The sequence below is a fragment of the Coffea arabica genome, chromosome 4c (assembly GCF_036785885.1).
Source record: "Coffea arabica cultivar ET-39 chromosome 4c, Coffea Arabica ET-39 HiFi, whole genome shotgun sequence".
Classification (NCBI taxonomy): Eukaryota; Viridiplantae; Streptophyta; class Magnoliopsida; order Gentianales; family Rubiaceae; genus Coffea; species Coffea arabica.
This window is the reverse complement of record NC_092316.1, coordinates 40,023,008-40,039,100: the sequence shown is the minus strand read 5'-3', so window position 1 is coordinate 40,039,100 and position 16,093 is coordinate 40,023,008. Positions and strand designations below refer to the sequence as shown.

Sequence of the window (16,093 nt, the reverse complement as noted above, 5' to 3'; positions counted from 1 at the left end):
CATGTAAAATTTTTTTTAAACAATAATAATGCAAAAATAATATTTTAAATAAAAACAGATAATAAGAAGAAAACTCGGAATAAAAGATCAAAAATAAAATGCCTAACAACAAATTTTGGATTGATGATTTTCCTTTTCTTTTCCTTTTTTCTTTTATCTTTTTTTTTTCGAGAAATTCTATGCTAAAACTTAAAAATAATAAAATAAAAAGCTAAAAAAACTAAAAACTAAAAAGTGAATAAACGTAACACGAAAAATAAAAACTAAATAAATAGTAAATGAAATTACACTAAAATTTTGGTGTCTACAATTTCATTACATCAAAAATGTTAAAAGTGATTGTCTCCCCGTCAAATTCTACAGAAAAGGTCCCTTCATGCACATCTATATTTGTCCTGGCCATACTCATGAACGGTCTATCCAGAAGAAGTACAGTTGAATTAGCGGAGTTATCATCATTCATGTCAACAATATGGAAATTCGCAGGAAAGAAAAACTCATTAACTTTCACTAGGACGTCTTCAACCACACCCCCAGGGTAAACATTGGATCTATCGGCTAGTTGAATTACCACTCTTATCTCTTTTAGAGGTTCTAAGTTCAAGGCCTTAAATATTGATAGAAGCATAATGTTAATAGATATTCCTAGATCAAGCATACCTCTTTCTATCCTTTTCTGGCCTATGGTGCAGGGTATAGTGAACATACCTGGATCTTTGCATTTTTGTGGCAACTTCCTTTGAAGGACTGTTGACACATTCTCACCTACCCTTACTTTGTCTTGGAGATTCAACTTGTTCCGGTTAGTGCACAACCCCTTCAACAACTTTGCATATTTTGGCAACTGCCTAATCGCCTCAAGTAATGGGATGTTGATTTCCACTTTCCGAAATGTGTCTAAAATATCCTTCTCTGACTCCTCTTTCTTGGCTTTAGCCAACTTGTTAGGAAAAGGGGGGGTTAATGTCAAAGGACTTAGGAATAATTGGCGAGGTGCTTACCTTTTCCTTTTCAAGCTCCTCTCACTCTCGTTCATCTTCTACTCCTGTTGCCTCTTATTTTGAGGATTGCACCTCCTTTCCACTTCGTAAAAGCATTGCACTTGCATTCTCTTTTGAATTGGGGATTATCTGAGATGGTAGCTTCCCTTTACCATTCTCAAAGTTACTCATTGAAGGCGCCAGTTGTGACATTTGCGCATCCAAAGTCCTAATGCTTGCGCGAGTCTCTTGTGAAATCTCTGTGAGTCTTGTTGAAATCTCTGTTGGTTCTAGCACATTTGACAAGTGCTGTCAACTAGTGATTTAATCCTGTCTTCCAGGGACATACCTGAATCAGATATGGATGGTTGCTGTACTGGTTGTCTTTGCTAGAATGGTTGTTGGAATCCCGAAGGTTTCTGAGCATAGCTGAAGTTGGAGTGGTTCCACCACCCTGGATCGTATATGGGCGCATATGGGTCATTTCACCTTTGTGGTGGTCCAGGCAGACCTCCCATGGTGCTGGCTTGCTCGTAAGGGTCTTCTTGAAGGGTCGGACACATGTCGGTCGCATGTTTGGGGGCAGCACATATCCCACATGCTTTAGCTGCCTGTACTTGCCCTACTGCCATCTGACGAATCAGAGTCGTTAGTTCAGTTAATTTATTTGCCAAGTCAGAATGATTCACCTCATTGACTCTCCTAGTCATGCCCTCAGATCTGACTCCAAATTGTTGAGAATTCTTAGCCATGTTCGAGATCAGCAGTTTGGCTTCATATGTTGTCTTATTAACTAAAGCTCCTCTACTAGCTGCTCCTATCTATGGGTAGGAGTCTCTCGTAAAAATGCTGGATCAACAGTTGGTCTGGTATTTGATGGTGCAGGCAACTGGCGCACAGTTGTTTGAACCGTTACTAGTATTCGTATAGAGTTTCTCTATTTGCCTGAACATATTTCCTTCCTAATGTTGGCGGCCCTAGAAACGGGGAAGAATTTCTCAAGGAATTGCCATTTTAATCATTCCCATGTAGTGATGGACCCCGATGGCAAGTAGACCAACCAGTCCTTGGCCTTGTCTGCTAAGGAAAATGGAAACACATGCAACTTGATTTGTTCCTCCGTCACTCCCTGAAGTCTCATGGTTGAACACACTACATGGAATTCTTTGAAGTGCTTGTATGGATCCTCACCTGCAACACGACGAAAAGTAGGTAATAAGTGAATTAAACCAGATTTTAGTTCAAAATCCTCCTCAGTGTCAATATACGTAATGCACAGAGGCTGTTGGTTAACATTCGAGGTTGCAAACTTCCTCAAGGTCCTTTGGGCTACCATTGTCTTGTTGGGTGCAAGCAAGTTTGCTTCCAGGTCAACTGATGAATCACTTAAATCAGGATTTTGCTCAAGTCCAGATGGTTGTGCCGTTGAAACTTGTTGCTTTTGCAACTTCGTCTCTTTCATCAACGTCCTTACGATTTTCTCGATCTCGGGATCAAATTCGAGTCTTCCTGTGTGAGAAGATCGAGGCATAAAACAAAGGCTAAACAAGCCTGTGCGATAAATCACTTCAAGCACCAGTTCCTTGGCAATGGCGCCAAAATTTGGTGCTTGTCAAACTACCAAAAATAAAATTTATATTAGACCTACTACCAAAACTAAATGAAAATAGTGGTGAGTATGGTCATCTCCTCAGGGAACTGTTAGACTTATCACACACAGATAATTAAGGGATTTTTGGAAGGGAGATAAAAGAAACAAATTAAAGATGTAAGGTTACTAAATAAACAATTGCTAGAAGTGCAATAACTAAAGAATGTAGTAAACAGTTGATTGATACAACCTAGTCAAGGAGATAATCTCGGCATCGGCTCATGCAATTGATCATAGATACCTGAATTAATTCACACTTTCACAAATAAATTGGTTAAAGCAATTCAACAACCACCAAACCACCAATCTCTCCTTAATTATATGGTAGTCCAGAGACACACTTAAACTACCTCCTTGTAAAATAGATAACCCTAAAGACGTTTGAAAGATTTAATCTATTCACAACTTTAAGAATTAGAGAGATCCAATTCTAGTTAACAAACACACATGTGGGTTCATTTAAACTAGATTAACTATTCCCACGACCTAGATTAGACTGCTTGCGAGGCAATGAAATTGTGCCGTTTGCCACTAATTTAAGACAATCAAATGATAAGCACCCTTGTCCTAATTGGTGGTATACTATTCAGACAATTGAACAACTGACCATATTGATCCAATAAATCCAAACAATAATAGGCTGTTAAAACAAAGAATAATTAAATAACCACGAACGGGGAATTTAAAATAGAGCAAAACGATTAAAACGATCTCACAGTTTTCCGTGCACCTGGCCTTGATCATTCCTCAACTAGATAAAAGAACTTAGCCTGATCTCATGCCGTTGATGCAATTCAAAGTTTTCACGGAGTTTAGTCGACTGAAAAGAGGTAAAGAACGACACAACCGCTAGTCTAGAACTCACGTTGAGAACGAAAAGAACAAAGATAAAAAGGGACTGAGATAAAAGATCAAACTCCTAGTCTATTGCTGTCATCTTTTATAGTGTTTGCGCCGCCTCCTATTTACCAATTCCCAGTTTGTTTCCAAAAAGGATTGCTTCCCTATGTTCCTCTTTTAGTTGTTGCCAAAGATCTCCTTTGAAAAGGTTCCTAATCACACGTAGGTTCAAAATATGTCTCCCAAGAATAATGGTAGCTCCAGGGATAGGGCCCGCGATCCGGCTTTTTAATGCAGTTCTGCGGTCTCTGGCCTGAGCACGTTTTGGAATAACTAATCTTTTGAAATTTTGGCTCTTTTTGTAACTTTTGACACCAATCGCCTGCAACAAACGCATATACCAATTATGAGTAGAAATCCATTACTCTTGGACAATAAGTGGCCAAAATCAAGACCAAATATCAACGAATAAAATGCACAATTATCTCACTATCATGATGACCCCTAACAAAAAGCAAAAGACTGAGTATGAGTATATGACCATCTTCTCTTTAATTCGATATTTGAGTAATTTTATGCATATCTATTTTTTAGTAGCCATTTCCTCTATTTGTAGCTTTCCTTACTAGCTGCACTTTTGACTACACCTCTCGTTTGTCAAGCTCCTCCAACAACTACAACTAGTGCCTTGCATACTACCTAGACTAAGTCACTTTGCTTTAGGCTATAGTCATGTTTTCCTATAATTTGGTTTGCAATTTGTAACCTCAATTTGGCTTAGCTATGATGGTGATAATAACATTTATCGCTATTTTTCATAATTTCAAGCAAATGGCAGCAAGAATGACTTGGACTAACACTATGAATAAAAATTTCATCGACACTTATATTTCCTTCAGGGAAAATATAGAATGGGACAACACTGAGTCCCTAGAGTGGAATTATGGCAATTTGGTAGATACTTGGTCAAGAATGGCATCATGATGGTCACTGTTAACCAAGGTTCTAGTAGATCAAGAAAAAATGTAACCTGTTCTTTGAACTTGGTGGGTTGTCAAGGAAAATTGAGATTGGGATTGGCTGAGAAGTGGACAGCTACTATTTCAATGTGACTAAGGACTATTGGAAGTCATTGGATGTGATATGTGATTTGAAATTAACTAATAGAATGGGACTAATAAAAATTGCTATAGCACTGTCGATTACTTGATTAATTATTTGCTTCTCGTTTTGAATTTTTTGAGGACAGAGGACAGATTGCACTTAATTCTCATTTAGAATTTTTCATTGCAGTATAACCTTGGCATTTGCCAAATTACTTCTTAAACCAATCATTATTCTTTCAAGAAGCACTCAATGAGAAAATCAAGCACACAATTAATAGTTTAGCAGTGACAATAATTGTGTAGTTCAATCACTTACTTCTAATGACTTCATCATGTTAGGCTTCAATATATACTTCAATCAGTTACTACATACTTCTTTAGTTACTTCAGTTATTTACTTCTAGTGACAGTAATTATATAGGTCGATTAGTTATTATGCGAATTGAATTCCCTATATCAACCCATGGCTTTATAATAGTGAAGTAGTTGTATGTATATAAATATTTATGTCAAGTACATTTGTGGATTCTTATCCAAATAAATTAGTATGTCAGTTGTGTGAATTGAATTATACAGTTGTTATGTCATGCGAATTAAATAATAGTTTGTTAGCTGTGTACATAAATACTTATGGCAATCAATCACAAGTGTCTCATGCCCATATTACTTGAAAAAAAAGTGCCACAGGGAGTTGGGCCCAATCTAGCGGCTAGGCTATTCCCCAATAACGGCCATGTCATCCAAAGTCTACCATTGCAAAGAGTCGAAAAGGAAAGGCCGATGCATCAAGCTCCAGTGCAACTACTCCCAGGTTCAGGGACGGGGAAACGGATGAGGATGTTGAGAATGTTTACCATGTCCCTCTAGTCCCTAAGGCGGTGCGTGGTAAAAGGCTGGCAATGAACCATGGGATGAGTGGTAAACGAAGGGGACAAGAGAGATGAAATCCACAAGGTTGTCTGGATCTACCATTGATGATGCTATTAGCAAAATTGGACATTTATCGGAAGTATGTCTACATGACAAGTTCGTGAGTATAGAGACGGATTCTCTGTATAACTTACGTGTTTGTTAGGATATAATAAAGGAAATGGATATGTCGAAGTCTTGGAAGCTGGTAACTAACATGTATTATGCTCATATGGATAACGAGGGTCAATGAATGGTCTTCATCTATAGTTCTGCAATAGAACTGTATGTATACATTCTAAATCTAATGAATGGAAAGGGTTTATGATCAACTTCTGAATGATGAAGTGTATTAGAGCAAATATTTAATTGTATGCTAAACTTGAAACTATTTTGGAACTGAGATATTTATTTGTTGGGTTTGTTTTTTCTTTTTTTTTTTGGGCAAAACCCCAAACTGGGGGAGGGACGCCACCCCTCAAAGCTTTATTAGAAATAAACCCTTACAAGTTTGGAGCGATCACACTCTTACATAGCGAATGTAGGGGTACTGCCTAGAGTCTAGCTTACAGAGGCCTGTCGTGAGTGTAGGAAGAGAGAGGGCATCAAAAACCTTCGAGTCGCCAGATGAAACCACCCGTTTTGCAAGGCTATCAGCTGCAGCATTGGTTTCTCTGTAGCAATGTGTTAATTCAAAGGAAGCTTGACGAAGGGCTACTCGAGCCCTAGCTATCACCTCATCAATGCGCCAGGGGCACCTGTGTTCCCCATTAATGACATTTAGTAGAACAAGAGAATCCAGTTCCACCTTTATGTACTGCATACCAAAGGAGATACATAAATGTAAACCCTCAAGAACAGCCATGGCCTTTGCTTGCATATTCGTCCGAAACCCGTAAAAGGAGGAGAAAGCACTAAGGACGTGGCCATGCTGATCGCGTATAATGCCCCCGCCAGAGTTTCCAGGATTACCGCTTGAAGAGCCATCAATATTGAGCTTGACGTAAGATGCAGGAGGCGGAGCCCATGCAAGAGATAGGACTTGCGTAGATTTTGCCTTTTTAAGAAAAGGAACAACTCCCCGTTTCAGAAGCCGGTCATCGTTCATGCATGCCAAGGAGAGAGGGTGAGCAAGGGCCATCAAATGTATCAAACGCAGGATCTGGCGCACAACATGAGTTGCCGACGGCGTAGTAGCATCGAAAATGGCCCAACTACGTGCCTTCCAAAGTTCCCAGCAGACAAATAAGGGGACAATGTGTGACAGCTTTGCCATGGCAGATTTACCTGAAATGTTGCTCCACCAGCCTTGAAGTTTCAGTATGATATCATGATGAGAAGGTGCCCGGATGTCTAGCAATTGTTCCAGCTTTCCCCACACTTGGGTTGCCAAAGAACATTTCACAAACCAATGGGCTAGTGTGTCAGTACTTTCGCAATAAGGGCACTTGGAGGGTAAATTAAAGCCCAACCGCTACAAAATGTCGGGGAAAGGCAGAATGCAATTAAGCAGTCTCCACATGAATACCGAAACTTTCAGCGGTATGCGTTTATTCCAAAGCAACACGCGGGAAGGCATTGGGAGAGAGTGATCACGAAGGCTCTCCAACGCAGAAGATATTTGGAAGCCCCAATGCGAAGTAGGACACTAGATTAGGCATTCAGGAGCAGCTCCCGGACTGAGCCGCACCTGTGAATGGTGAATACGCGACATCTCCTCGCTGGAAAGGCTCACCTGGTCCAAGTGCCAAATGTTATCGTGCAATACATCCCGAAGGTAGAGGTTCGGGGAGGGGACGTGCAAGCGATGCTTGCCCAACGGACCGGAGCCGATCCAGTTGTCATACCAGAAGGAAGCACTCCCATTCTTAATCAAGGTTTGCGAATGTTCCTCAACGAAGTCCCTAACTCGCAACATTCTCTTCCAAACAGCTGAGCTTGTCTGGCTGGCAGGAGTAGTGGTTAGATGCTCCGTGACTGCGACATGTTTCGCACGCATAAATCTGGTCCACAAGGTATCTGAAGTGCGCATTTTCCACCATAGCTTGCACCCAAAAGCATCCTGGACATCCTGTAAACGACGGAGGCCTAGGCCATTTTCTTGGGTAGGCTTACACAATGCTTGCCATTTCCTCCAATGACGCTTGTCACGTCCCTCAACCTCTCCCCAAAGGAAAGTGGACATTAGTTTTTCAATCCTCTTAATCACACCTCGCGGGAGCTCCGAGACGGCCAGAGTGTAGATGGGTATAGAAGATAGCACATGCTTAATGAGAATTAACCGTCCCCCTGGCGACAGGAGCCGGTTTTTCCATCCAACCAACTTAGCCTGTATCCTATCAATCAAAGGCTGAAAATGCTCCATCCTCATTTTTCCTTTCACAAGCTTGCATCCCAAGTAGACAAAAGGAAGTCCCTTATATTGAAAGCCGGTTCTCCGAGATAGAAGCCTTTTAGCCGCTAGAGGACACTTCGGAGAGACAATGTAGAAACTTTTATCCTTGTTCACTCGCTGACCGGAGCCGTGTTGATACAACTCCAAGAAGCCCATGAGAGACTGCACCGAGCGATTGTCCCCCCGAGTAAAAATGACTATATCGTCTGCAAAAGCCAGATACGATACCGTCGGGCAGTGGCTGCCCAAAGCAAAAGGCTGTAACTTCCGTTGCAGAGCCAAGTTATTAACCCCTCGGCTTAAAGCTTCAGACACCAAGATGAAGAGGAAGGGGGATAACGGGTCGCCTTGCTTCAATCCCTGCTTAGCTTGAAAGAAACCATGAGGTCGACCGTTGACCAATATTGAAAACCATGCAGATGTGAGGTTGTTCATAATTAAAGAGACAAAGTGGGAGTGAAAGCCAAATTGAAGCAATAATTGGGAGGGGAAATCCTGCGAAACTCGATCAAAAGCTTTCATCATGTCTAACTTGAAAATGACGTTGTGAACCCAGGCCTTCTTGTCTATGGAATTCACCAGCTCCTGGGCAAGCAAGATATTATCAGCGATATCCCTGCCACTGACGAAGCCCGATTGCTCAAGAGAGATAATCGTTGGGAGAACAACTTTTAAACAGTTGCTCAGGATTTTGGTGAATACCTTGTTGATAAAGTTGCACAGGCTTATGGGCCGGAAGTTCGCAAAAGAATGCGGAGCCTCCTTTTTAGGCAATAGGAGGATCAGAGTGCTCACTATTCCCTTCGGGATTGGGACATCACACATGAACTCCAGAGCAGTTTGGAGGACATCCTGTGCAATTATATCCCAGCAGCGCTTGTAAAAATTACCCGAAAATCCATCACAACCCGCTGCACTTTGGCCATCGAGTTCAAAGACGGCTTGCCACACTTCCTCTAGCGTAATTTCCTGGAAGAGTTGCGCATTCTGATCTGGGGTAACAAGAGGTGGGATGGCCTCTAGCAGCCTGCAAATAGCAATGTTGTTTATTGGTAGAACCTCCGCTAACAGCGATTGAAAGAAAGCCACTGCCGCTGTCCCAATGTCATCTGCACTTTCAACAACCTCACCCTCTAAATTGCAGATCCTAGTGATCGAGAGCCGTGCCCGCTTATCCAACAGGTGGGAGTGAAAATACCGAGTATTTGCGTCGCCCTCTCTCAGCCACTTCACTCTGGCTTTCTGTTTCTAGAAAGTTTCCTCATCAGTTAGTGCAGCCTGGGCTTGACTCCATTGCACTCGAGCCTCATCCGAATCTGTCACCTCAAGTTGCAACTCCTTTAGCCTTACTTCCTCCTCAGCTTTGGAGACTTTCTCGAAAATATTACCAAATACATCTTGGTTCCAAGTACGCAAGGCTTGCTTTAAACGTTTCAATTTGAGGAAAAAACGAAACATTCCATATCCATCAGTCGGTTGATCCCAGCACTGGCGAACCACCATGAGGAAACCGTGGTGATTTAGCCACATGTCTTGGAAGCGAAACGACTTCGGCCCAGTGGGGAGCCCTGGGGAGAGTTGCAATAACTGTGGGCTATGGTCTGAGGTAGCGCGATTAAGATGTTTCACTACGCTGCCATAGAAACGACGTTGCCATTCCAGATTCATCAGGAGTCTATCTAAACGCTTCCAGATTCTCCTGCCTTGGCGGATACCAGTCCAAGTGTAACGACTGCCCGAGAAGGGAATCTCTTTGAGATCACAAGCAGATATACATTCGGCAAACTCAGCCATTGCGGTCAAGTCTTGTGTAGCCTGTCCGGCATATTCATCAGCAGCAGCTACAACATTGAAATCGCCTCCTACAAGCCACGACTTAGTCTCCATTTCCTCCGATATTAATCCCAGGGCTGACCATAAGGCACGACGTTCAACTCGTGAGCATTTGCCATAAACAAAGGACCTGTGAGCAACAAAGTTCCAAGAATCATGGGAAACTTGCATGTGAATAAGTTGGTCATTGTTTACTAAAACATTTACAGCAAAACCGGACCGCCACATTACCCATATTTTATTGGAGGAGTTACATACCCTAAGGTGAAAGCCAAAACGGGACGTAAAATCATCTAGCAGACCAGCATCAACCATCGGCTCGATGATGACTAGAAAAGTTACTGAATGTAAACGTAACAGCTTCTTCAAACGGCGAATTGAGGCACGGCCAGCAATTCCCCGAATATTCCATACTAGCATGTTAATCATTAAGTAAAGGATGAGGGGAAATCAGTGCCTACCTTCGAAAACTTCCGGGTGACAATTGTTTTGGGCAAGTTCCAGAATCGTCTGCGCCGACCCCTTTTGGCTAATTGTGTCTCTTTGTGAGTAACAGGAAAGAGGTGGTCGATCCTCTTTTTGAAGACTGCCAAGTCCTCTGTCAAAACTGCACGTGGACGAGCAGGCCTTTGTTGTCCTTCAGCATCCGAAAGTGAGTCAAGGGTTTCCCGTCTGCGTCGCCAAAGGCATTGATCATCCCTTATGTCGCAAGGAAGAGGCTTGTTCAGTACCGGCGGAAAGGCCGAAGGCTTTGGAGACTTTGAGGGGACCGGACAGGGCAGAACCTGGGTCCCCTTGGGATTACTCACTACCGTTGCCGAAACCAAATGGGCAGAGCAGGCAGCCGCTGCTTCTGCGATTGCATCTGTAGAGCGCTGCGGTTGGGCAGCTAAGTTGTGTCGTCCCTAGGTATCCACATTAGAGACGTGTTGTTGGGCAGATCCCTGATCCCCAGTGTCAGGATGTACTACTTCGGCTGAAACCCTAGCCACAGTCAGCTCTGGTTCTTTAGGTTGATCTGTCGCCTACAGCGGGATTGAATCCTTTGCAGGCCAGACTCGTTGTTGCGTAGCCAGGATATCCCGGTGATTAACAACATGATCTTGCGATCAACAGGAACTGGCGGAGTGGCCAAGTTTCCTGCAACTTTCGCAATAATCTGGTAGGCTTTCATATTCTACCTTTTGCCAGAAACCAGTCGACCCATTCCAAATCCACACCCGTTAGGGGAGGGACTGTAACAGATCAACTTCAACGCAGATGCGAGCCACACTACGCCGCGACAATGTCGCTGTGGATGCGTCTAGGCGCAGGGGTTCGCCAACCAATCGAGCAATGGAGAACAAAGGCTCTTTTCCAAAGAGGTGGACAGGGAGAAACGGGAGTCGGATCCAGACCGGTACTATAGAGGATTCGATATTTGCAGAGAATGTGGGAGACCACTGAACACATGCATTGCAAAGCCTTGGAACGTCCAGAAACCGCGCAGCCAACATCTATGAAAATCGTCTTCGAGGTCGAATCTGATTAGGACATGCCTGGGGTCAAGCAGTCCTAACGAGAAAGAACCTTTAAAGCCAACGGACATGAAGTCTTTCTGTAGACCCTCCATTGACGGCCTGCCACGGGAGAATTTCCCAATCAAAGCAAATTTTAGAGGAGATGATAAAAGGCGAACGTCCTCCGCAGAGAAGGAAACAGCTGGTTCACCACGGTAGTTTTCGCCGGGCTTGAGGCAGGAAATTGGATCAACAGCAGCAGAGGAAGAGAGTATATCAGCAAAGGAGCGCTTCGAAGGCGTGGGTGTGGGGGGTGCCCTTCACCCATGGGATGAAGGGCAGCCATGGCTGATAATCAGACAAGGAGGGAAGCGGCCTAGAGAGAATTTAGGGCTTCCCTAGAGGATATTCTCTAGAGAATTTAGGGCTTCACCTATTGAATCTTTTGTTAACTCTATAATCTCTTATAAGTTAAGTTGGGTTTGCTTTTCTTGTGCTATTGGAGTTAGTAGCAAGTGTTTAATTATTAGTATTTTAAATTCTCAACTATGGTGTGGTGTAACATGTTTAACTATTAAAGCAAATTTGAACCGTTATTGTCTTTTTTCTTACCCATACTATTGGGCATAATCATTTTTTTTCCACTCCCATAATATATTTTATGATAAAAGCTTTCCATTTTTCCTTCTTGGTCTAGGGAATTGCTCCATTTTGTGATACTTAGAACTAGATAAGGTATGATTTTCCTTTCCTGAAGAATAAAGGAGCCAATCTGAACTCTTGTGCAAACATAACCACTTGTTTGTGGTGCTAGCTTAAATAGTTGAAAACAAGGAATTTTTTTTGTTTCATGATATCCATATGAAGTTTTAAGGGCTGACAAATTTTCCAAGATTTCAACTCATACTCTCAGATTACATGAACTAATAATGTGAAAATATTATCACTTTTTTAACGGTGTCCTTTTCCTTTATTATTGTCATTTTCCTTAAATGTTAGAGGAAGTAACCAACATCTACTCTTAAACATTCAAATGGATAACAAAGTGCCATACAGGATGTTGGGCAAAACTATTAATATGTTTCAGGGTATATGTCTTTTGTTTTAGAAAGTCATGTGCTGCTTGTACAAAGTGGATTGTTGCAATGAAACTGTTGTCTTGTCAAATACTTGTAGGTTAACAATTAAGACCCTATATATACATGCCTTATGCATATCTCCCGCAGCATAAGGGGCCAGTTGAAGGGCATACTACGAAGAGGTTTATCCCCACCACCTATAACCAATTGTTTTGCGATAATGTCACCTAGGCACTGAAAAATCCATAATTTTTCTTGTATATCTTGTGCTTTCTATTCATAATTCATAGAAAATTTTCACACCATGTTGATAAGATTCTTTTAGTTTGTTAATTGCTGGTACGACACCCGGTTCCTCAATTATTCATGTGCTTGATATCTTCAATTATAGCTGGTTATATTTTTTTATCGGACAAAAAACATGATCAAAAGAATTAAATGTCTTAATACAAAGTGTAAAGCAAAGTATCTTCAAAATTTTCCATATACAAATGTTTAATTCAAATAAAAACAATGTAGGTAGAAATAATAGAATGTCGTGACGTCTTAGGATAGCATACTCAGAGGCACTTGTAACTCCGATTATTATATGAACAAACATTTACGAACTGTATTAAGTTCTACATTATTAAATCTGTTATCCTGAACATCCTAATATTCAAAATTTACAAAGTTACTATTGCACTATATGGCTTGGAACAACTATCATGGTGCAAGTAAAAGTAACTCCAATTGCAAGATTAAGGATGAGAAAGTTGAGGCCATTCTAGCTATGGGCACTGCCTTATTGATGATGCATTCGACTGTTGTACAAAATCAAGACGATGATAAAATTTCACACTATATGGGTTGTTAAGTGGCCAAGAATGGGTTGAACAATTGATTAATGGACATTACAAATAGCTAATAGAGAATATGCAGCTTATAGTCGACAAATTTCTACACATGTGCAATGTACTCATGACTAATGGGTACATCCAACAAAACTACTGACAGCGTATGGCAATAGAGGAGGCTTTGACTATGACACTGGTGATGGTTAGCTATAAGTATACATAGTGAGTACTAGGGAAACGTTTCAACTAATCCACCTAGACAATTAATCAAAATGATCATAAAGTGCTGCAGGGCCTATGTCGATTCACATCTGATGTAATATGCCCAGGTGACCAAATGGAAGTTTATCCCTGAATAGCTTACTTCAGAAATTTTTATCTATGGTTCAAAGTAATTTCGTCGGAACTGCTTCTTACCGCATAGCATGCGGGTTAACTTTTGTAGATATGCTACTGCTACTTATATTCACATATGCAATCAACTAATTTATATAGTTACTACCAACTAACAAATCATATGTATTGAATCTACTATATCATTATCAGGATGCCATAGGTGTAATCGATGGCACATACATCCCAACTTGTCCCTCATTTAGAGAGGAGGTGGTGTACTCCAACCGTCATGGATTTCAATCACAAAAATGTATTGTCAGTGTATGGCCGTGGCATGCATTTTATTTATGTATATGTTGGTTGGGAAGGTAAAGCGCATGATGCTCACATCTTAAAATTCGTGTTATCCAATTCATTTGATTTTTAATGCCATCTCAGGGTAATAAATTGGCAGTTTAATTCTTCAACTATATTTATGGTACTTGTCAAGCTCTGTATAATTGGTCTAATAATTTAATTGCAAAAAGTTATTTATGAATTAGGCAAATACTATCTGCAGTGTACAAGAACGTTTCCGAGTTCATACCCTCTTATATGAATGTGAGCCATGGCTCTCTTGAAAAAAACTTCTTCAATATGCGGAATTTGCAACATTGAAATATTATTGAGCGTGCATTGTGATGATCTCACCTCTCCCTAGGGCAAACCCAAAAGTTTGGCAGACCGTCTACTCAACTCTCACTAGAACTCACTCACTGACATTCTTGAAATAGTCTTTCATGCCTCTAGATTAACATAAAAGTTCCATTCATCCAAGAATTCCAACTTAATTTACAATCCAAAAGTGAAACATAGGATTTCATTAACAAAGATCCCAAATATATTTCATCTATAAAAGTAAGTACATGAAGATTATACACACTAGTTCATGCTTACTTGATCCGGCCTCCACTCTTGTAAGGAAAATAAAACTAAGGGAATGAGTTAAAAAATCCAGTGAGGTTCCCAAACAAGCAATCAGGTAAATAAAACATGGAAGTAATACATTTAACAATTTGCACACTTTACACAATAATAAACAGTCATTCAAGAAACAAACATTCAATCATTGGAAGGATAGTGCTTAGTAGGAGCCATTTATTCAGTCATTCAGTCGTCGACCATTTTCCTTATACCTCCGACATTTGAAAGCATTTAAAATTAAGAACTCTTTCAGTGTTCATTTCATTCATTCATTCAGTCATTCATTTCAATCATTGCATTGCATTCATTGGCCAGTACTCCACCCGATTTTGTGGTCATATTTGAGTATACCAAACACTGTTCCAGGGTCACCAGCCACCCGACCGACTCCGTTTCTGACTCGAGTTGACTGGCAACGAAGGGCAAGGGCCAAATTCAGCCAAAGGCTTACATTCATGCACAAGTAATATTCAATCATTTAATTATTGAAAATTCACATTCACTTAGATTGAATGCGATTAAGTATACACTCGCCCATTAAAAATTCATTTAATAATCATTGAAAGGCATTTAACATTTAAGCAAACATTCATAACATTTCACATAATCATTGGAAGCACAACATGCAAGGAACACTCACCAATATCAGTAGATTAAACGTCAACTCTTTGGATGATAACCTTGATCGCTACCACACCCTGAGGAAAGATTCACAATCACAATAGATTTAAACTTAGTAGATTCAACTAGCTAAAACATACACATCTAGTATTCCAAAGTATTCCATATGCTTCGAACTTTGAGTTCAAGACTTTAAGACAAAATCCAATACAAATATACTAAAAGTGAGGAGAGCAATTTAAGTATCCAAAATCACACAAAATTAAGGTTTAAGACCTAGAAAAGTTTTTCAAAGTTTTTCAAGTCCCACTCAATTCATTTGACAAAATTCCCAACTTTGGTGACATTCTTTGAAAAAGTATAAGTTGAGTTCCGTATGTTGCACCCCATTTTTTGAGAAAAATGGAAAAAGTAAAGTTGTTTGAAGTCATAATGCGTAGTGTGCATGAAATGTGTGAAGTGCGTGAATGTGGGAAATAAAGGGAAAGGCCATTGGACTTTTTAAATGTGACAGTTTGGTCAAAATGATAATCTAAAAAGGTTTTTAAACATAAAAATAGGAGTCGCCACTTGGTATTGAGTTCGGGTGTACCAAATCACCCAAAAAGTAGTTTTTGAAAAAAATGAAGCAAAAACCTTTTTAGATGACTCCTAGTCTATGAAAATCAAAGAGATGAGTTCGGAGGTCACGGTTGATAAAAGGGAAGGCAAAGACAAAGTCTAAGGCACCCTTTTACCCTAGCCTAAGCTAGTTGCGTGATTTAGTGATAATTTTTCTATTTCTACCCAAAAGATGTATTGTATTTTGGATGCATATATCATGAATGCAAACCTAAATCTAATGAGTGGTTTGAAAGCGATAAAATGTCTCTTTAGAGGCTTGATTGGTCCTAATCACATGAATTGTGATAGCCAATGGTGAACCCTCAAAGAGGTCACGAATAAATGCAAATGAATGATCGAGTAATAATGAGGAAAAATGAGTGTGTGCGAAAATGTCTTTAAGTGTAAAAACGAACGTCAAGTGCAAATGTGCAAAGTGCAA

General features: G+C 40.6%; 2 protein-coding genes across 2 annotated transcripts; both read right to left on the bottom strand.

Annotated features, from left to right (window-relative positions):
- Positions 1 to 304: 304 nt before the first annotated feature.
- On the bottom strand, positions 305 to 1,464 carry LOC140004797 (uncharacterized). The gene is made up of 2 exons (XM_072044943.1): positions 1,330 to 1,464; positions 305 to 940 (listed from the first exon to the last, which is right to left on the bottom strand). Exons 1-2 carry the CDS (start codon positions 1,462 to 1,464, stop codon positions 305 to 307), a joined length of 771 nt encoding a protein of 256 aa, XP_071901044.1.
- Positions 1,465 to 1,998: 534 nt separating this feature from the next.
- On the bottom strand, positions 1,999 to 10,134 carry LOC113693523 (uncharacterized). Its single transcript, XM_027212052.2, has 5 exons — positions 9,205 to 10,134; positions 7,222 to 9,123; positions 6,019 to 6,960; positions 3,601 to 3,853; positions 1,999 to 2,489 (listed from the first exon to the last, which is right to left on the bottom strand). The coding sequence occupies exons 1-5, from the start codon at positions 10,132 to 10,134 to the stop codon at positions 1,999 to 2,001; spliced, it is 4,518 nt and encodes a 1,505-aa protein (XP_027067853.2).
- Positions 10,135 to 16,093: the final 5,959 nt, after the last annotated feature.